The sequence below is a fragment of the Microchirus variegatus genome (assembly GCF_963457635.1).
Source record: "Microchirus variegatus genome assembly, chromosome: 19".
Taxonomy (NCBI): Eukaryota; Metazoa; Chordata; class Actinopteri; order Pleuronectiformes; family Soleidae; genus Microchirus; species Microchirus variegatus.
Genome location: NC_139820.1, coordinates 21,392,749 through 21,414,091, shown reverse-complemented (window position 1 = coordinate 21,414,091; position 21,343 = coordinate 21,392,749). Strand labels below are relative to the sequence as shown.

General features: G+C 42.5%; 1 protein-coding gene across 1 annotated transcript in view; it reads right to left on the bottom strand.

Moving 5' to 3' along the window:
* Positions 1 to 21,343, bottom strand: part of htr4 (5-hydroxytryptamine receptor 4) — a gene marked incomplete at its 3' end in the record, with an annotated part of 72,170 nt that overhangs the window by 4,410 nt on the left and 46,417 nt on the right. Inside the window, exons 4-5 of the mRNA XM_083905918.1 lie at positions 19,686 to 19,839; positions 15,767 to 16,335 (exon numbers count right to left, since the gene is read on the bottom strand). Of these exons, the coding sequence (XP_083762044.1) occupies positions 15,767 to 16,335; positions 19,686 to 19,839 (723 nt within the window). The remainder of the gene's footprint in view (positions 1 to 15,766; positions 16,336 to 19,685; positions 19,840 to 21,343) is intronic.

Genomic DNA, 21,343 nt, shown 5'->3' with positions numbered 1-21,343 from the left:
ATTCACAGATTGAGCTCATTTACAAATGAAAAGGCCTTAAATGAACGACGTGGGGAAACGTGAATCGCTGACGTCTGCACGAGCGACGTCGACTCGCTATATATTTCTAATGCTAACATTTGGATCATGCTGCTGCTGCTGCTGCTGATGGTGTTGTTTGTCCACAGCTGAGCCGACGGGACGATGGACGGGGGATTTGTTTAATGAGGCCAGAGACGGAGACGGAGACACGAGGACGTGATCACACTCACTCACGCTAAACACTTGTGGCGTATCTCGGGCAGCGGCGCGGTGAACATTCATCATCTCAGCGAGTTTGACCTTCAGACTGTGACGTCCACACTGACCTCTGCTGCTGACGAGTTTAAAGTTCTCAATGAAAACTTAAATTAACATCCGCTCGATTTTAATTAGGTCTCTGTTGACCAGACTGTTCTGAATGTTAAAGTAAATCCAGCACTTGATGATTTAAGAGTAATTTAATAATGGTTAAGCCTCAAAATCATAACCATAAAAGGGCCAGAAAATGATCCTCCAACTCAGTGATTTTGCCAGAATAATTTTCAATATCTTTACAATTTAAAGGTATTAAATCCTCCTAATATGTCACACAGACTCAGGAATAATGTTCATATAACAAACCAACAACAACAGTACAGACAAAATATTTGCATTAAAAAAAACATTTTGCAGACTGCAAATCATGTTTATGTTTTGAAATCATGTTTTGGCGTCATGTGGCGCCACCTACCGCCGTCTACCAATCATTGCAGTCGGTAGAGTCTCAGCTGCTGAGCAACCACGGGTTGCCAGTTACGTCAGAAAACGAAACCTAAAAAGACCTCTGTATTTTGAAGTATTGCATATGGCGCCTTTAAACAATTAAAAATTAAGAAAAACATTTAGAAAACACACTATAGTTATTATAAGCAAACACCAGATTTTGCGTGTTAAATTAGAAATTTGGAAACTTTATACAGATGTTTCTTTATCCACCAGAAGCCGAAACACACACACACACACCACCCACTGTGATACTGATGGACGAGTGGATTTGAATAGAAAAGAGATTAAACACAGACTTTCGTGCAAAAACGATTCAAACTAAAATTATACATGAATCTCCAGTTCTTGACCTCTAAGAACGAGGCGTTCTCAGGTCATCGCAGGTGTGAGAGCAGTGTCATCACCTCAATTACAGTAAAGTGTAGTTGTGTTTTCTGTTGTTCGCGCGGTGGTTTGTGTCGAGAAGATGAAAAGAGGAAAAAAAACAAGAGGGCGAGAGAGAAAGAAGGAAACAGAAAATACATTAACGTCGTGACAGTTTGGGAAGATTAATGTTTGTGAGTCAAGGCGTCCACGAGTAAAACAGGGTTAGCTAATAAATTAAATAACTAAAAAAGAAAAGTTGAGGAGACGAGAGGAAGCAATGCTAGCTGTTGTTAGCAATACGATAACAACGCTTTACAGTTAAAAAATAAACAGTGCTAAGTGTACGGCTGATTTACTCTGAAACAAATATCACATAAAGGCATAAAGTAGCAGTGTTTGTATGGTGGCGGCCATCTTGGAATCCTAACTCTAAGGTTACGTGAGGTTACTCTGGGTTTCTCCGAGTTGGAAATCTGAGTCTTCCAAGACCTTCGGAAATTCCAAATTCAGACGACAAATGGAATCCTCGCCTGACGCTAACTCCACCCAATTTCAAACAATGCCAAGAAGTGGGCTGAGAGCTGAGGGAGGTCTGGTGGTGGTGATTTACACCTGAACAACAGTGGTTTATTTAGACTTTAAAGGGTGTTTTAAATGTGGTTATTTGTATTTAAACACCAAGAAAACATGATTTAGCCACGTAGCAAAAGACCAACCGAACAAAATCTACACATTCTAGAGTCTATGTCATCTTTAGAATACATTGAATGCTTTATCTTGTTATTTTGAGACAACATTTTCTAACTGGAAACTGAAGTTTGTAATTCTGCGTTTTTAGCTCGCGGTGACACAGGAGCTGCTGGTCTGCTGCTGCCTCGTGTGGTCAGTTTGTGTCACTGAGATCAATCTGAACAAAGGATTTCAAACACTGAAGTCACAAAGTAAGACGTGAACTTTCTAATGAAGGCAGCAGTGGATCAACAACTCCTGTGTGCTGTGATCTTAAATCACTGATTTCTCTGCAGAGAACAAACCGTTTACAAATCTGCACAGATTTCAATTTCCTGTCTGACAGGCCAGACTATAATCTTACAATATCGTAGACTTAAGCTGATCATTTTGTTGATTCGCTAAAAATCTGTTTGTAATGTCATGTTTTCAAGTTGTCAGACTTCCACGCTTCAAAAAGGCCTGAATTACCACTGATTAAAGTTCACATTTCTGACACCAGGTCATCTGAAGGAATCAGAAAATTGCTCTTTCATGGGATTAAATCCTGCCGGCGACTCTTCTTCCTCCTCATGCTGCTGCTGCTGCTCCCTGAAGCTGATCTGAAGACACATCAGAAAGCATTAGAGAAGATCAGGAGGACGCTGCCGCCGGCAAACAGGAGCGAAACGCTGGCGCGAACGAGTCGGCACAGATCTGTGTGGTTTTCCACGGCGAGGGAACGCCACATCAGACGGAATCGAGATAGGAGGTTAATGAGAATCTGGTGTGAAGTCCACGCTTTTCTTTGACTTTTACCCAAAAGTGCACAAAAGCCGTCAGAGACAAGAAAAACAGTAGCAGCAGCAGCAGCAGCAGCAGCAGCAGCAGCAGCAGCAGCAGCAGCATCACAACACATTTTAATGATCAGATTTGTGATGTGTGGACGACTTTGGCAGCATTTTGTAGCTGCACAAACAAGTGTTCCTTCCACTGGAACTCTGGTTACTAACCACGTCCTGCAGCCAAGGCCTGGACGTGACAAAGCGTATATGTCACGTCTTTGAGGAGTTTGTCCCTCGCGGCCAAACACAACTTACAGAATTTAATGAGACAGTCTGAAGTTGTGTTTTGCCTGGAGCCCCCGGAGTTTTCCCACAGTGCCTTGCAGCGGTGATTCAGTGTCTAATCTTAGATTAGGAGAATGATGGGGAACATGCAGTGTGGTTTACAGGTGTTTTGTCAGCAGTATGTTGATAATTGCCCCACAGGTGATTCATAACTTGTCCGACACAAAGACAGTGTTTTGTTTTTCTGTCTACGTGTAAATGTAGTGTGGTTTTTTTCGCCTTGTGGGGAAGTGCTAGGACTATTTGGATGTAGTCCTCTCTGAATGTGCCACGTCAGTAATCATTACCAGACGATGTCAAGGCACGATTCATCAACTTTTACCTGGGAAAATGACCCCAGGTAATACTCACCCGGTGCGAATAGACCGGGCATAAACATCTCTTGTTTACAAGTAGTTTTCCTCAGATTTTCAAGCCTGGAGGCGCCATGTTGACGTGTGCTATCTAGAGGTAGCGTAGTACAAACATGACGACAGAAGGTGACGGGGGCGATTAAACCGGGAGCCACACTGTGTCCGTGAAGTCGTGTGAAGTTGGCTGGGACTAGGGTACACCGGTCAAGGGGATATCCATCTAGGGGCCCCCTTTCAAGGGGATATCCATCTAGGGGACACCTGTCAAGGGTACACCCATCTAGGGGACACCTGTCAAGGGTACACTCATCCAGGGGACACCCGTCAAGGGTACACCCATCTAGGGGACACCTGTCAAGGGTACACTCATCCAGGGGACACCCGTCAAGGGTACACCCATCTAGGGGACACCTGTCAAGGGTACACCCATCTAGGGGACACCTGTCAAGGGTACACCCATCTAGGGGACACCCATCTAGGGGACACCGGTCAAGGGTACACCCATAAAAGGGTACACTCATCTAAGGGACACCGGACAAGGGTACACCCATAAAAGGGTACACCCATCTAGGGGACACCGGTCAATGGGACACCCATCTTGGGGACACCTGTCAAGGGTACACTCATCTAGGGGACACCGGACAAGGGTACACCCATAAAAGGGTACACCCATCTAGGGGACACCCGTCAAGGGTACACCCATCTAGGTTACACCCGTCTAGGGCACACCCATCTAGGGGACACTGGTCAATGGGACACCCATCTTGGGGACACCTGTCAAGGGTACACTCATCTAGGGGACACCGGACAAGGGTACACCCATAAAAGGGTACACCCATCTAGGGGACACCCGTCAAGGGTACACCCATCTAGGTTACACCCGTCTAGGGCACACCCATCTAGGGGACACTGGTCAAGTGTACACCCATCTAGGGGACTCCCGTCAAGGGTACACCCATAAAAGGGTACACTCATCTAGGGGACACCGGTCAAGGGGACACCCATCTTGGGTACACCCATAAAAGGGTACACCCATCTAGGGGACTCCCGTCAAGGGTACACCCGTCTAGGGCACACCCATCTAGGGGACACTGGTCAAGTGTACACCCATCTAAGGGACACCGGACAAGGGTACACCCATAAAAGGGTACACCCATTTAGGGGACACTCATCAAGGGCACACCCGTCGCGGGAGCACAGAAAGGGGTAACAACGAGGCAATAAACCACTCCCAAGTGTTTCACTGATATTTCCGATTACTTCGATTACTTTAATATTACAGATGACCTGTGGTAAATTGTAATTAGTAAAACTAATCCCTTTCCGAACAGGGCTAAAGTCTCCCGGCCTGGAAACGCCTCAGGATTCCCCCAGAAGAGCTGGAGGAAGTGGCCACAGAGAGAGAGAGGAAAGTCTGGGCTTCTCTTCTCTGGATTTTCACGGGTAAAGACTTCAGCCTGTTTTTTTCTTCAGACAACTTTAATTATTGATGCAGAGGCTTTCAAAAAGTTTTTCAGAGACAAATTTCAAACCAAAACTGACAGATGTTCCCCGGCTGTGGTACATCACACTGCGTACTGAGACCACGAGTTTGAGAGAAAAGAGGAAAAATAACGATGAAAAGAAGAGCGGATTAAAAAATTATTCTGGGTTTAGTTGCTTCTCCCTGGAGAGAGACTTTAAAATCGCCTCAGAAACTGACTGTTATGTACGACACGTTTAATCCCGCGCTGAACGGAAGAAGAAGTTCAGAAACACAGAGTGTGACGCACACATCTTAAACGCCACAGACTTCCCCCGACGTCGCTGTCAACTTCCCTCATCAGGACCTGACGACGGCAGCTCCCCCACCAAGCTGCGCTGGATTAGACGGCGAAAGCTTCCATCGCTGCAAACAAAAAACTTCCTTCCCTTTTCTGTCACAGCGATACCATCTGCAATTTCAGCAGGAGTCGGAGACTCGAGGGAGGGAGGGGAGTCCATCACACTCCAGCAAATGCAGAGGCATCAAGACGGATGCTTTGTTTTTAGCCAGGGATTTTATGCGCTATCCTTTCTGCCATCACTCCTTGACATGAGGTTTGGAGCCGCGTGGCTCAATCTGACTCGAGGCGAGAACAGGTGAGCGAACGGTTAGATCAGAAATGGGCCTTTTACTGATAACGGGGTCGGCACAATACAGCGTTTGACAGTGTTGTGTTTCCACCGCGGGTGGCGAGGCCCGGAGGCTACAGCGAGAAGGCCCATTTATACTCAAGACACAAGAGAGAGTACTTAGTAGTATACCACCGGAAACCATGGGGGCAGTAGAGAGCCAACAGTCAGGAATACGACCAACAAAAGAGTACGCGGACATTTGAAGGTGCATTATGGAATAAATCTAAAGCAACTGGCCGTAAAATCCTCCTAATATGTCACAGAGACTCAGGAATAATGTTCACATAACAAACTGAACTCACCAACAACAACAGTACAGACAAAATATCTGCGTTAAAAAAAATATTTTGCAGACTGCAAATCATGTTTATGTTTTGAAATCATGTTATGGCGTCATGTGGCGCCACCTACCGCCGTCTACCAGTCATTGCAGTCAGTTACGTCAGAAAACGAAACCTAAAAAGACCTCGGCACCTTTCACGTCGTCTTCCTCCTCACAGTTGGTTATGTGGCTGCATAGAGCAGTACCATTTAAAGAGCTATGACGACGTTCACACTTATAGCTCTGAAAATGGCGCTGCGATCTGCACCAAAGTGAAGCCACGGAGTCCGAGACTGGCGTCGCCGGCGTTTGTCGAGATCTTCGTCGGACACGTGAGAAAAAAACCAGCACCACTGAGTTTGAACTGAAAACACATCAAAGTGTTTGCTGGTGTATGGACACGTACGCTCCCTTGGTCAGGTCTGATAGTTTTGCCTGACAGAGTCCGTTTTCACCATTAAGGATGCGGCGAACACATAACAGGCAAAAACATAAAAATAACAACAGTTAAAGTTCTTGAACGTACTGCAGCTTTAAGCTGAGGTCAAAATGTGGTCAACAAACCTGTGTTTGCTCTGGTTTTTTCTCTTTATTTCGTCTGGAAGAAGTCTAAATGAAAAGCCTCCGGGAGACAAACAGCTTTGTAATTAGAGTCTGAAACGGCCGTCAGCAGCAGCATCATCATCCTCCTCCTCCTCCTCCTCGTCCTCCCTTCATTTCTCCTTCCAAACTCATCAAGAAATCAACGACGCCCGTGAGCGCCGTCTGATCTAATCTGAAACTGCCATCAGAAGGAAGACATCCTCCACTAGACGTCCTCTTTCAAAATAAAACAAAAAGCAGCACCGCTGCGTTGAGTGGTTTTGAAATAGTGGCAAAAATACGTCCATTGAATGGTCGTGCATACAATTAAAAGTACCAAATTCTAGTGGTTCCTGACCACACAATCAACCTAATGTCCATGGTGGTGGCAGTAAGTTGCTATTGCACCTTATATTTGTGGGTCGCATTTATAACAGGATACTGAATAAATCAGTGTTTCATAAAGTCTGGGTTTGAGGAAATTTAGTTTAAAGTTTAAAATCTGAAGATCCATAGAAAAGTCTATAACTCTGATTCCCAAAGTCTGGCTCTGAGCCACAGATGAGATTTTTTAATGGTCCCCAAACAAATTTGCAGAATTTTCCCCCAACCTTTTACTTCATATTTATGTCTAAATCTTTTAAATAACATACAACATGTCTTTGGAAACGATTCTTACACCAATGTATCCCTATACGGCTGTAAAAAACGTTGCCAACTTTAGCACAAATTTGGATATTGTGATTTGTCAGGTTCTCTGCAGGTTTCAACAAGTCAAATTTAAGACTTTTTAAGACTTTTTTAAGACCATAATGAATACAATTTAAGACCCATTAAAATTGGAGCCACAAATCGTTGAACTTGCAATTCGGCATTAAGTTTTCTCCGCTGCTATGCTAAGCTATAACACACCGCGGCGCGCGCACGGCCCGCTAGCTAGTGGTGCTCGATAAATTCTCCCCGGGAAGCACAGGTGACCTACTTTAGTTCCGTGTTGTAGTTGCATGTTTTAAATAAAAGTCACGTTAATAGATTTTTAAGAGCTTTCAAAATCGCATTTAAGGCCTTTTATGAGATTTTAGGAGAATTTAAGACATTTTAAGGCCTTAAATACAAATTATTGGAATTAAGACTTTTTAAGACCCCGCGGATACCCTGTCTGTGCGACACTGGGTCGCCATATGTAACATTTTAGGGTTGAAGATGATAACTTGTTTTTAAAAAGAAGAAGAAATTTTATATATATCTCTATATTGTGCCAAAGAAAATAATAGTTTTCTCTGCGGATTTTCCTTCCAGGCGTCTGAGTGGGATCAATAATGTGAGCAGACAGGTCTCACTGAAGCAACACAAAGAAAATAAAAGTCTGAAAACACAAAAGAGAGAAACAGGCGGAGAAGACGATTAAATTCACTCATTCACCTTCTGTTCACGCCGTCCTCCACACGACGGTCGCAGAGGGTCGGCGTCTCCGATCGACCGATCGCGGTGTTCACGTTTTTACAGTTTGTTGATTTTTTTTTTGTTGTTGTATTGTTGACGACAACTCACCGGAGACGCCGTGTTGAGACTGAATACAAGAAACTTTGAAAATTGATTTTTACCAAAACTGAACGGGAACAAACTCAGGTTTTATTTTTATAGTTATTTCTCCAACTATAGTTTATACTTTTATTGTATGACCTGTTTATTTGTGCTGTTTTTTTTTATTTTCGACAGTATTATGATTGTTTTATCGTTTGTTCTTAGGTCTATTAATCACACATTTTATTTGTTTTGTTTATTTATCTGTGATGTACAGCACTTTGTTTCAGCTGTTTTTAAAGTGCTTTATAAATAAAGTTGGATTCGGTGATCATCGTGAACAATTCAGACTGATTTTTCAAAATCTGCACACAGGAAGTTGCTAAAAAAGAAGGAGAAACTCAGTCATTTTGATAAAATGACGCTGATTCAATGCAGTGAAAAGCATTAGTTTCTGTTTTTCATTCACTTTTGTCTGTAAAAAAACAGTAAAAGTCATATTTATCGAACTATATCTGCTGATTGACGGAGAAGCAGCCGCCTAAATTCAGCCTGAAATTAAATCACATTCACTGATTCAGTGACGTTTACTGTCAACTGTAAAAACACCGTAATTCAATCAACTCACGAGACCAATAAAGACGCAGCGGCCGCGTTAGCGTCGTAAATCTGTAGAGTAATGACATGTAATCATGTGTGTGTGTGTGTGTGTGTGTGTGTGTGTGTGTGTGTGTGTGTGTGTGTGTGTGTGTGAGGCTGCAGACTCACTTGATATCAGAGCCTGGAGACGCTCTACACAAACAGCAGCTAGACAGGCACTGGTCTGGTGTTGCAGAACCAGAGCAGGAGCTTGGAGGCAGAGGAGCAGCCACTGGAGAGACAGGAGGAGGAGGAGGAGGAGGAGGAGGAAGAGGAAGAGGAAGAGGAAGAGGGGGACGAGGAGGAAGACGAGGAGGAGGAGGAAGAAGAGGAGGAGGAGCAGGAGGAAGAGGAGTACGAGGAGGAAGAAGAGGAGGAGGATGAGGACGAGGAGGAGGAGGAAGAAGAGGAGGACGAGGAGGAGGAGGAGGAGGAGGAAGAAGAGGAGGAGGACGATGATGAACAAAATGGAGAATGAATTACGCAGCGATGGTCAAAGGGAATTAGAGAACGAATGATTCAGAGAGACAGAATTAAAAAGGGTTAGATAAGCAAAGGATGAAGCAAATTAGGAGAATAAAAGGTAACAAAAGAGGGAGGAGGAGGAGAACGAGGAGGAGGATGAGGAGGACGAGGAGGAGAGGGGGATGAGGAAGAAAAACGGGAAAATAAAGGGGAACAAAGGGGGGAAACATGAGAGGAGGAGGATGAAAGGAGGGAGAAAAAAAAAGGAAAAACAAGGTTAGTTTACACTGACAGCAGGCAAGACAGGAGTGTGTGTGTGTTTATATCTTTGTGAGGACATTGTGTCTCTTCCCCATGACTTTAAAGGGATTTTTAAAGATGTTAAGACCTGGTTTTAGGGTTAGATTTGGGTTATGGGTTAAGGACTGAGGTGTGATGGTTAATGTAAGATGTGTCTTCACTAAGTAATAAATAAATAATAAATATTTTTTCATCATCATGAGTTTTATTATTTATCATCATTGGAGTTGCAAAAATTCCCATTAATTCCAATGGAAAGTTTCCAATTTGGAATATTTCCAAAATTCCCAAATTAAAGTTCTCAATCCCATAGAAATGTTTTGGAAAATTACCAGGAATTTCCTTGTTGTGTTTACACTCAGTTAGTTATAAACCACTCATTCTCCCCTGCACCAAAGTCAATAGAGAAAATCATCGTTTTTATCTCATGGAGGACACAGGAGCTGCTGGTCCTCTGCTGCCTCGTGTGGTCACTTCATGTCACTGAGGTCAATGTGAACAAAGGATTCCAAACACCAAAGACACCAAAGACTCAAAATACCACATTTGAAGTTACTGATGAAGTCAGCCGTGGATCAACAACTCCTGTTTGCTGTTTAGTAAAATCGCTTGTTTTCTCTATGGACTTTGGTTGCGAGGAATGAGCCGTTCACAAACTTCAGTTTCCGGCTGTAAAAGTCAGTTTTATTGCGGGTTTAAAAGTAGTTAAGACATGCGTTAGACCGGCTGTCTTTACATATCTTTCAACAACTAAAAAATAATGTTATTTATGGGCAAATAAACAGAATTGACCTTCAACAAGGAGCCATATGTTTTCGTTTGTATTTTAGCAACATAACTCAAAAAATCACGGACGGATTTGGATGAAATTTTCAGGAAATGTCCGTAATGGGACCAGGAACAAGTGGCTTGAATTCAAACAGAATAACATTTACCAGCAGCAGCAGCTGTTTATTTTAATTTAACGCTAATATTTTCAGCTGGAGAGAAGTGAGTGAATCATGTAATAATCCAGTTTTTTTTCTCCAGTAAAAACTCCACCTGCTGAGTTTAGAGCCTCTTCGCCGAGCTGAAACCCTGAGGATCGTAAAGACATCATTCCAAGGTTTCTCTCCTTCATATTTATTGGTTAATTTACCTTTTTTTGGGGGGGAAATCATTTCCAATCACACTCACTTCACATCCTCAGTCGGTGGTTTCACCGCCTGACGTCGAGCTCACGCTGCTTCCCTCCGCTCTATTTTATGCTCCGGCTGCTGAAGCTAATTGCTCGCTGCGTCTCTACGATGATGAATTTTTCTCGCAGAAATGTAGAAATGAGTCGCTGCTGTTTGATTTTTGATTTTCTTTTTTTTTTGACACCAAATTGAAACAGGCAAAGCCAATTAAAAAAAAAAAAAAATAATAGGCTAAAGTTGGGAGATGTGGAGTGTGTGCTGTAAGATTCGTGTCGCTTCATTAAAAATGTAATTACAGATAAAGACTTTGAAATCAATCAAAAAAAGAAAATGTCACGTTTAATTTAAAAGTTAAATATAACAACCTGCTGGGACCATAATCTGCGTCAGGATTATGTTTTCAATCCTATCAAAGGCGATGTTACTCATATTTCTTATCTTTTAAACACTTGCTTCCGATTCTGTCGGGATTCCACGCTACGGGACAGCGGCGCCTCCTTTTTGCGTCATATCTGTCGCATTTCTTATCCGAACTACGTCAAAGTCGGCGATGCGAACACTGGCGCCAAGTCAACTGCCAAGTGTGACGCCTGTAACGTGAACCGTTGGACGGTTACGTGATAAACAAGACGATAGATATGATAAAATAATGTAAATAAGTAAGTGACGCTCGGTGAATAAAGAATTACGTGATGTCACGATTGTTAAAATGAGTCTCTAAAGTAACGCTAAACTTTAAAAACAGACCGCTCCAGTTCAACTGTAGGTGCGCTAACGGCGCTTAAGGGGCTAACTGGTAAACGGTGCCTGGACTCCGGAAAAACTGCGTTACTTTAGAGACTCATTTTAAGAATCAGGAGGCATGTACTTCTTTTTCCGGTCAGTCGTCATGTGTTAGCGGCATGTGTTAAATATGTGCAAATATTTTCGACGGATCCTTGTTCAGGGTGATGCCGACTATTATGATGGTAAATTTCAAGTCATTCCGAGATACTTTTTTTTTTGAGAAGAGAGTCACCTCTCTGTCAAAGTGCATCAGGGCAAATGGATCATTTCCTGAATTTCAAAAATCCATAAAAAAATTTCCTTAAGAGGTTTGCAAATATTTTCAACAGATCCTTGTTCAGGGCGATGCCAACTATTATGATGGCAAGTTTCAAGTCATTCGGAGATACTTTTTTTAATGGATCATTTCCTGAATTTAAAAAAAAAATCTAAATTATTTCTTAAGAGGTTTGCAAATATTTTCAACGCAGGAACATAAGTGTGGAGTGGGATTGAGGGATTATCTCCATCCGCACTCTCTCTCTCACACACACACACACACACACACACACACACGCACACACACACACACTGTGCTGCCAGATTGACTGACTGTTTATTTCCCAGCTGGGACTGATTTTTAATTCATTGTCTGTATTAAATTGACTGGTTTTGCATGACTTGTGATAATTAAAGTCTGTGTTTTTTTTTTTTGGTTGGTGTCACATAAAGAGCTAATTTGCTAACTCTTCTCACCTGTCGTCATTATTTCGATTGACGAGCGCGTAACGGAGCCTGAAATCAGCATTGTTTTCTTTATTCTAACGTCTTCTCCGCACTCAAACGCTCCTGATTTTGCCGAAGTGTGAACACTGGAGTGAAGTGAAACCAATCACATCCTATTGTCATCATCATCATCATCATCATCATCCTCGTATCTCCTGATAAGATGAAAAAGATATGATGAACAATACGACGGCGTCTGAAAGAGGAATTATTATCATCTTTTAATGTGTTCATAGGTAAAACACAATGTGTTTATTTATATCACTAAATGTCACTAAAATGTGAGTCATCTCAGCTTCAACAGGCCAATTAAAAACACATCTGAACCTCAAGTGTTTCTCATCCACACTATCCGAGGTATTTTACGAAGCTTTTATTTGTTTTTGCTAATTAGTTCCTCGTATTATGTCTCTGCGTCTTATTATTTGTGTCACATAATTGCTCTTTGTTCTCAAGGTTTCAGGAGATATTTGTACTTGTGTAACAGTTTTTAAAGCCGGAAAAACAAAATTATATCTCGATTCCAACAAATATGTCACCAGAAACTTTTACGTGATACGAAAACATGATACCGGCTACTTTTTACCCGGAAATACGGACGAAGCATTTAGATAACGCACACTCCGCACACACCAAAGTCCATAGAGAAAATCAGCGATTTTACAAAGTGGTGAACAGCAGTTGTTGATCCACCGCTGCCTTCATTACTAAGTTTACATATATTATATTTGTGATTTCAGAGTTTAAAATCCTTCTTCACATTAACCTCAGTGACACAAAGTGGCCACAGGAGGCAGCAGTGCACCAGTATCTCCTGTTTCCCCGTTAGCTAAAATCACTGATTTTCTCAACGGACTTTGGTGCAGGGTTGACAAACGGCCGCGTCGCGGTTAAATAAAGCAGTTTAAATGTGTTATTAAGACAGAATACGACGGATCAATGTCAAACATTCTGACCTTGTTGTCTTGTTTTAGCGTTTGTTCACCGCTGAGCGTGAATCGTCTTAATTAGCAGCTAACCGCGGGAGCTAACAGCGGGAGTGCGCTCAGCTGTCGCTCAACAGCGGTCGCCATGGAAACCGGCGAGTAAAGAAAGCAGCGTCTCCACAGACATGGTTGAAATATATGATTTATGATGTATTTTCTACTGATGTTTTTTTTTTAACCGTGAAAAAGACAAACGCCGTGTTTTTTCGTATGACAAAAGAGCGGGAAATTGTCTTCTTTCTTCCCCTCAGACTTATTCCCTCCAGATCTTCTCGTTTATCCCTCCTTCATTTTTTATCTTTACTTTACTTTTATTTCCCTTTAATATATTATATTATATAAGTTTATTTCCTCCTCTTTTACTCTCAGTCGGCTTCTTTCTTCCTGTCCTACTTTCTCTCTCTCTCTTCTTTTCCAATTACCTTCAATAAAACCTCTTCTCACTCCATTAACTTTTATTTCTCTTCTCACTATCACTCACTCTTTAATTTTACTACCTGGTTTTCCTCCCTTTCCTTCTCCTCCTCGTCTCCTCTCCTTACCTTGTTCACTAGGGTTCTTCCTTTCCTCCTCTTTTCTTTCAGCGGTTTTTCTGTTTCTCAACGTAACAAAACTACAAAATAAAACAACTCAACACTCAAATATAAATAAGAAAACAGCTACAGACGGGAAAAAAAAGCCAATTCAAACTTAACTTATGTTGCATTTTATGTTCATTTAATGTTTTGTTTGTCTTATTGTCTTTTGTTTGTCTTGCAAAGTGGTGATTTTATTGTGGAAAACAATCAATATTTAATTGTTAATATTTTGAATTGGAAACACACGGTCGAGAGTATTTTTTTATGATTCATATAATATTATCTGTTATTTGTAATTGTGTTTTTGGATATAAAAGTTTATGTTCTTGGGATAATAGATGACGAGGAACTAAAGTTTAACAAATAAAACACAAACTGGACTAAGGACTGAATTCACCGTTTCACATGAAATGAGTGTACAAATCAACTATTAATCAAACAAACAAACATTGTTGATGAGTTTTAGCTACAATTTTCTGTGATGTCAGATTGTCAGACTGAGCGACTTTACGGCGTACGTAACCATGAACCATTCATGTTTTTTGAATAATTTCTATTTAAGTGAAGCATTTTTTGTGTCATTTGCTGTTATATTTCATAGAATACAACACTTCATGGTCGGACTACATCAGGGTTTCCAGACGTTTCCTTGCTCTAAATCCCATTTTCAGACTGTAAATGCTTCAGAAAACGAGGAAAAATGGATATAGCATTATTGCTATATCGTGATAGAATTTGACGTTGAGACGTCTGCTTTTATCCTTTTATAGTGGTGTAAAAGCAACATACTGTAACTCTATGTCCATTTAAATCCAAAAAAAGTCAAAACATAAGAATAAGAAACAACAGACCATTTCCTTAAATAAAGGCAGAAAATATCGCTCTTTGTTAACGTCCATAAATCATTGGTCAGTCGCCCATTGGTTCGTTCTTGATACAAAGGAAACATCCATCACTCCACCTCCATCCATCTTCTACCACTTTATCCAATCTCAGCTGACACAGGATGAAAAACAAGGTCACGTCGTGGACAGGTCAACAGTCCATCACAGAGAGGAATGAACCATTCACCTACTGTCAGTTTAGAGAGCGTCCGTTTGACCTAATCCCAACGTAATCCAGGTCTGTGCAGACGTCACATCAGCAGAAATGCTCCCAAACTAACACACCTCAATATCATCATGTGACCATCCAGGTCGAAACAGGAAGTGTATTCCCTTCTTTGCAGCTGTTGCTGAGTTACAAACAACAACAATGGTGAAAAAAAGCAGAATGAGGATTTTCCAAGAACGACTGAATGTGAATAACTGCACCGTCGTTACCAAACAACTGAAAAAAGAATAAAGTTCCAGTTTTTGAACAAAACAAACGTCTCCTTCTCCAAACTTCCCCATCTCACAAACCCCAAATTCATCCTCTGAATGTAATTACGACCATTTCAGCCAAAACAACTAGCGCTAACAGCGCCAAGCGTCATGTTTACGTGACTCCCGATTGTTAAAATTAGTCTCTAAAGCTAACGCTAAACTTTTAAAAGGCACACATACGCAGTACACAGGTACGCTGCTTATTTGTTAGCGCTGCTCTTTTCCTTTAATAAACAGACCGCTCCAGTTCCACTGTAGGCGCAGCTAACCGGCGCTAAAGGAGCTAACGTAGCTAACAGCACTAACTGGTAAACGGTGCCTGGACTCTGGTGCCACGGCACGTAAACATCTTCGTATTTTTCCGGTCAGTCATCATGAAAACGCGTCATGGGTTAATGTGCGCTAGCGTTGGCGTTAACGCCGTTAGCCCCGTACTGCGTATGTGTGCCCCTTTTTTTTTTTAAGTTTAGCGTTGCTTTAGAGACTAATTTTAGCAATCGGGAGTCACGTAAACATGACGTCACGCGTGTTTTCCGCTTAGTCGTCGTGGAAACGCATCATGCGTTAATGTGCGTTAGCGTTAACGCCGTTAGCTCTTTACTGCGTATGTGTGCCTCTGTTTTTAAAGTTTAGCGTTACTTTAGAGACTCATTTTAACAATTGGGAGTCACGCCAACATGACGTCACGCACGTCTATTTCCGGTCAGTCCGCACGCCGCTAACGCCGCTAACGCGCCCAGCACTGCTATCAACCAGACTTGTAAAACGACTTACTTGAGTACATGCGTGGAGCCGTTGATCTGCGTGGCCGTGCAGGGTGCGCCGGCGCCCAGGATGGACGGCCTGCGGTACCTCTTCCTGCCGCAGCACAGGATGATGAGGAAGGCACGCCGGAAGGACTTGTTGAGGAAGGCGTAGAGGATGGGGTTGAGCATGGAGTTGATGTAGCCCAGCCACAGGCAGGCGGCCCACAGTTTGTCCGGCACCGTGTAGTCTATGAACGGGTCCACCACGTTGGTGACGAAGAACGGCGCCCAGCACAGGCAGAAGCAGCCCATGATGATGCACAGCGTCTTCGCCGCCTTGGTTTCAGTCCGCATGCGGTGGTTGCGCTGGTGGTCGGCGGAGTCCACGCCGGCGCCGCCGGCCCCGCCGGCCCGCTGCAGCATGCTGATCTGCAGGGCGTGGGCCCGCGCCGTGATGTAGATCCTCTGGTAGGCCAGCACCATGAGGACCAGCGGGATGTAGAAGGCCACCACGGAGCAGGTGAGGGCGTACGGTTTGTTGACCATGAAGACGCAGGACGTGGAGTTGCTGCCCTCGCTGTGGCGCCGCTGCTCAATCTGGGAAAAGAGACCGGAGAGAGACGTGAGGTGGTGGACACCCATGAATGCATTACATGAATGGAAAGAGCGCCGCCCTTCAGACTTCCGCATTTATTTCCGGGTTATGGGGCCCATAGAGCATTAATGACATTTCTAACTGTTCATAAACCAATTTAAACCCAATATTAAACTGGTTGACCATTGGGAATAGCCTTGATTATGGCCCAAAACCAGTTTGATTGACTTGTTTTCCATTTTTTAAACCACTGAACTGTTAAAAAAACACATTAATGCTGTTGCATTTACAGCTTAAATATAACCAGACATCTCACAAACACAAACATTCTCCTCCCATAAAGGTTTCATAGACAGCAGACTGTAACATGACTCAGCTATTTACTGTGCTTCGAGTGGTATTAATGTGACTTTTAGGAGCTTTTTTATTATTATTATTATTATTGTTCGTATTGGAATTCACTTTTTTCTTTGTCCGATATCATCCCCGTCTCTTCTTCAGTTTGAAGAATGTCCCAAAGTAACCAGATGTTAAATCTCTGAAAAACTCTTCCCCCAAAGCTCTGCCGTAAAAAAAAAAATGCCTCCAGACTTTGAAAACAAGCCACTTAAGAAATCCCACGCTCTGGCTCTCAGAGTGTGGAGTGAAAGAGGAACACGGCTCCTCGGGGAGAAGCCACGGCTCCTCACGTCAACATTTATCACCGTCAAGTCCCAGCCCAGTTTTTTTACCTCCTCCTGCGCTATCATCTCATCTCATCTCGGCGGGAAACCCCGCGGCTCGAGGCGTCCGCGATGAATCACGCGGAGATCGATTCATATTCCTGCACGAGGGCCGAAAAACTCCCCGTTGTGTAAATGTGAAGCCGTTTTCATGAATGGGCCGACATTTTTAAAGTGTTAACGCTCGCTCTGAGCTTTGTCTTCCACAGCATTTAAATATAGAACACGGGGAAAACGTGCTAATAATGTTAGCTTGTTGTGTTTGTGTGTGTTCACAGTATTTGAAATCCCACTCTTATGATGGGAAAACTGTTAAAGAACAAAAGGATAAACCTCATCCAATTTGAACAAAATTCGGTATCTGTAAGCATCCTACCGCAGCCTACTAATCATTGCAGTCAGTAGAGTCTCAGATGCCGAGCAACCATGGGTTGCCAGTTACGTCAGAAAACAACGAAACCTAAAAGTAAACCTCTGTATTTTAAATTTGAATGTAGTAACCGTTTTTGGCCACATTCTTTCATACGGCGTCTTTAACGCACGCATGACACGTTTCCTTGACGGAAAAAGACGCGTGACACCATTTTCCAGTTAGCTCCATTAGCTGCGCTAGCTCCTTTAGCGCCCCTACAGTTGAACTGGAGTAGTCTGTTTATTAAACGTAAAGAGCAGCGTTACAAATAACCAGCGTACGTGTGTTTTTAAAGTTTAGCGTTACTTTAGAGGCTCATTTTAACAATCGGGAGTCACGTAAACATGCCGTTAGCCCCGCTAACCCCCGTTAATGTGCCCAGCACGAGTTTTCGGTGAAACTGAATCATTAGAACCAGTCGATTTAAAACGATTCGTTCACAGAATCGTTCAGTACTTCCTGCGCAACAGACTCCTCTGTTAAATATTGACATTTGAGACATTTTCTTTCGCTAAATGTTGGAGATTAACGCACGTTTTTAAAGGATTTTTAAGGAAGTCTTTTTAGCTTTAATCTACAGCTCAGCATTGTTAGCGTTGATTCTTGCGTCAAACGTCGCGCTCACGACTCTTCCAGCGACGACGCTCTCTGACCAAATTAATAGTCGAACATTTCTGTTTGTTCTTCAGTAGACGTGGAGATGTTCGTCCTGAATTTCGGACACTTCTTTGGTCTCAAAACCGTCAAAATCACCGATTTGGAGGCACGACCAAAGATATCGCCACGTTTGGCCAAAGCCTTGAAACCAAAGCAGACGAAGGTGGAAAGTGTATAGAAGGCTTGACTTCGCGAGGCGTTTGTAAAGTCTCTGCCGACACCTGAGCTGCGGTTGTTTTGTAGTTTTGGATCTGTGGTTTGTGCCAGAGTCGACGGGCTACTCAGAATATTCAACAGCGCTAATGAGACCCACAGAGAGACGCTAACGCCGCTAACTTTAGACTGCGGTTGTGCTGTCAACTGTGTGTGTGTGTGTGTGTCTGTGTGTGTGCGCTTTTCCTGCCAACGCTGCCAAAAATTGAGCCAACCCGTCACGATGATGACAGCCTGCTCGCAACGAAACTTCCTCTGGCATACAGATAAAGGCTGGACGAGGTGAGCGAGGTTAGCCGCCGCCGCCGCCGCTCGGGGGAACGAATCTCGCAGCTTCGTCCTGATGCAGTCGTCTGTCTTTGTCCAAACGCACCTGTCCACTCGTCTTCTCCGCTTTGTTCTTCGCGTTCAGGACGGACACATATTGTGTCTTTACCGTGTGGCAAAAAGTGGTTTTCAGACGTTTTTCAGACTCTCACAAGCCTTGCGTTCAGGGCCGTTTCTAGCTGTTTGGGGGCCCTATGCCAGATACTATTTGGGGGGCCCCTATTTTTTTCAAACTCGAGGTAGAGATTCCTAACTTTTTCTGATTACCCCACAAACACTTATGCATAATACATCCAATACATGCAAATAAAGACAGGTACTTTTAATTCTCAAAAAAATAATAAAATATGAGTTTGAACTTGCAGTTTGGGGCCCCCCTGGTGGCTGTGGGGCCCTATAGCAAGACATATAGCAAGAAATGGCTCTGCTTGAGTTTCAGCAGTTTTGTATGCAACACAAAGAATGAAAACAACGCCATTTTTGGCAGGAAGTTGCTCCGTTCAAATCCATAGATTTACATTACTGACAACATGTAAACCAGACATTTAATGTCTTTACTGACTGTTTTCAAAAGAAAAACAGTGAAAAACTAGCAAACAAAAGGACATTTTACCAGATCACCAAAGACCCTGAGAGATGAAACAACTTGGAATAATGTCCACTCTGGCTGTTTCCAAGGCCTGGGGGTATTTTCAAGAGTCGGATTTATATTCTGTTTGTCAAAAATATCTGCCCTCCTGATCTCTGTGGATTCAAAATGTGCTGACAAATAAAAAAACGGCCACATCTTCACAAACAAAGGCTTCCTGCCAACATGGCGGAGTAAACAAAAACCCGTACGGGCAAAAAATCCTCAGAGGATCGACTGCAAAGGAAGAAATGACGGCAAAAGTCCGTCTACAGTAACACAGGACGTGCAAGATGTACCTAATAGTGGCTGGTTTCTGTATATTTGACCTATCGATTTTACCGACCTATAACGCCAGCCCCCCACGCTCGTTCATGGACCCACTGGACTCACCAGGTGGTCGATGCCGATGCTGTTCCATCCCTGCATGATGGGCAGGAAGGAGATGAAGGTGGGGATGACCCAGCAGCCTCCGATCATCACAGCCACTCGCATCGGCGTCATCTTGTTGCGGTAAACCAGCGGCTGGCAGCAGATGGCGTAGTATCTGAGGAGAGACGACAGACAGAAGAGGATTTTTTACCCAAAACGTTGAATTTGGGTCAATTTCTGTCATTTTACCATGTTGTTATGAATTCATGAAGAAACCCGACTAAAATATGGAAATGGGAATGAATTAATAAATTAATGAATATTGCAAAAAATTAGGATTGTCATTTTTGTTTTTATTGTTATTACCGCGTTATTACTTAGTTATTACTACTGAAATGATATGTTAATACCAGAATATTGATTGTTGGCTCTCGTATTTATTCAGTGCTACATTAAAGAACAGCATAAAATAGTTTCATTAAATGATCTTCAGAAGAACCAGCCTCTCAAAACACAAACAACTTTTCCTCATCTTGTCGCAAACACCTTGAGACGATAAATCGCGATCTCCGTAAGCTTTTTTTGTCAAACAGTCAAACGGTATGCCGCATTCCGATTCACTCACGATGAAATCAACTCCAATTTTGATTCCAAAATTTGACAGCGAAAGACGTCACATTTTTGATTTCCAGCGACAAAAAGGAAGTTCGGCCAATTCCACAAAAGTATTGAAGTTTGACACCAAGTCTTTAACTCATTCACATAAAAACAAAGCTCTAAAATACAGATTATTGTCATTCTCTGTCTTATTCTAGCTTATTATTATTATATCTATTGGAAAAGGCTTAATAACATCTGAGGTGTGCCGTTACGCAGACGATACCCTGATGTTTTCAGACGATCTCTTTCTAAGTCAGACCTTCAGAATCAGCTGCTTAAAGATTAATCTTAATGCTAAGAAAACTAAAAAAGATGGCTATTTATACTTTAGAGATATTATCCATCGTCCAGCTTTCCTTTACAGTACATTTTGAGAACTTAATCTTAAAAAAACAATACTAATAGAATCGTTTTTGTTGTTAAAATTCAATTTTGCAGGTAGGAAAACACAGTAATAGTTTACTTTCTATTAGTTTATTACATTTATTTGTGTTAGGGATCGTGTACAAAATACATCAACTTCAGTAAAGGAAAAAAGATGCTTCGTACCAGATTTAGCCACAAGCTAATTTAGCTAAAGAAAGAAACAAGATTCTCATCAAGAAAACTTGAGTTGAGATATTTATTCTCACCATTTATTCTCTGTTATTCAAAATGAATTTGTCCAATAAATAAATAATGTCTTTCTTTTCTGTTTCTCATTTAAATTTCAAATGTCTTTGGCAAAAGGAGACGAACGTTTGCCGCCAACGTCTTTGCAAAATGTGTCCTCTGTCTTTGTCTTTTCAGTCGTTCTATTTCTGCCTGTTGTCATTCTCTCGTGTTCCAGTTTAACCTTTCGTCCTCGTTCTTCTTCTTCTCTCTTTTGTAAATCGTCAGTCCTCCGTCACAGATCGTCTGCAGAACTCAAACAATCCACATCATCCGGAGCCGTAAATCCCGACAGCTTCATTTCCCGCGGCTCAGTAAACGGTCGCAGGCTCGGCCTTGACTTCTGTGAATTCTGCTGCAGAGAACGA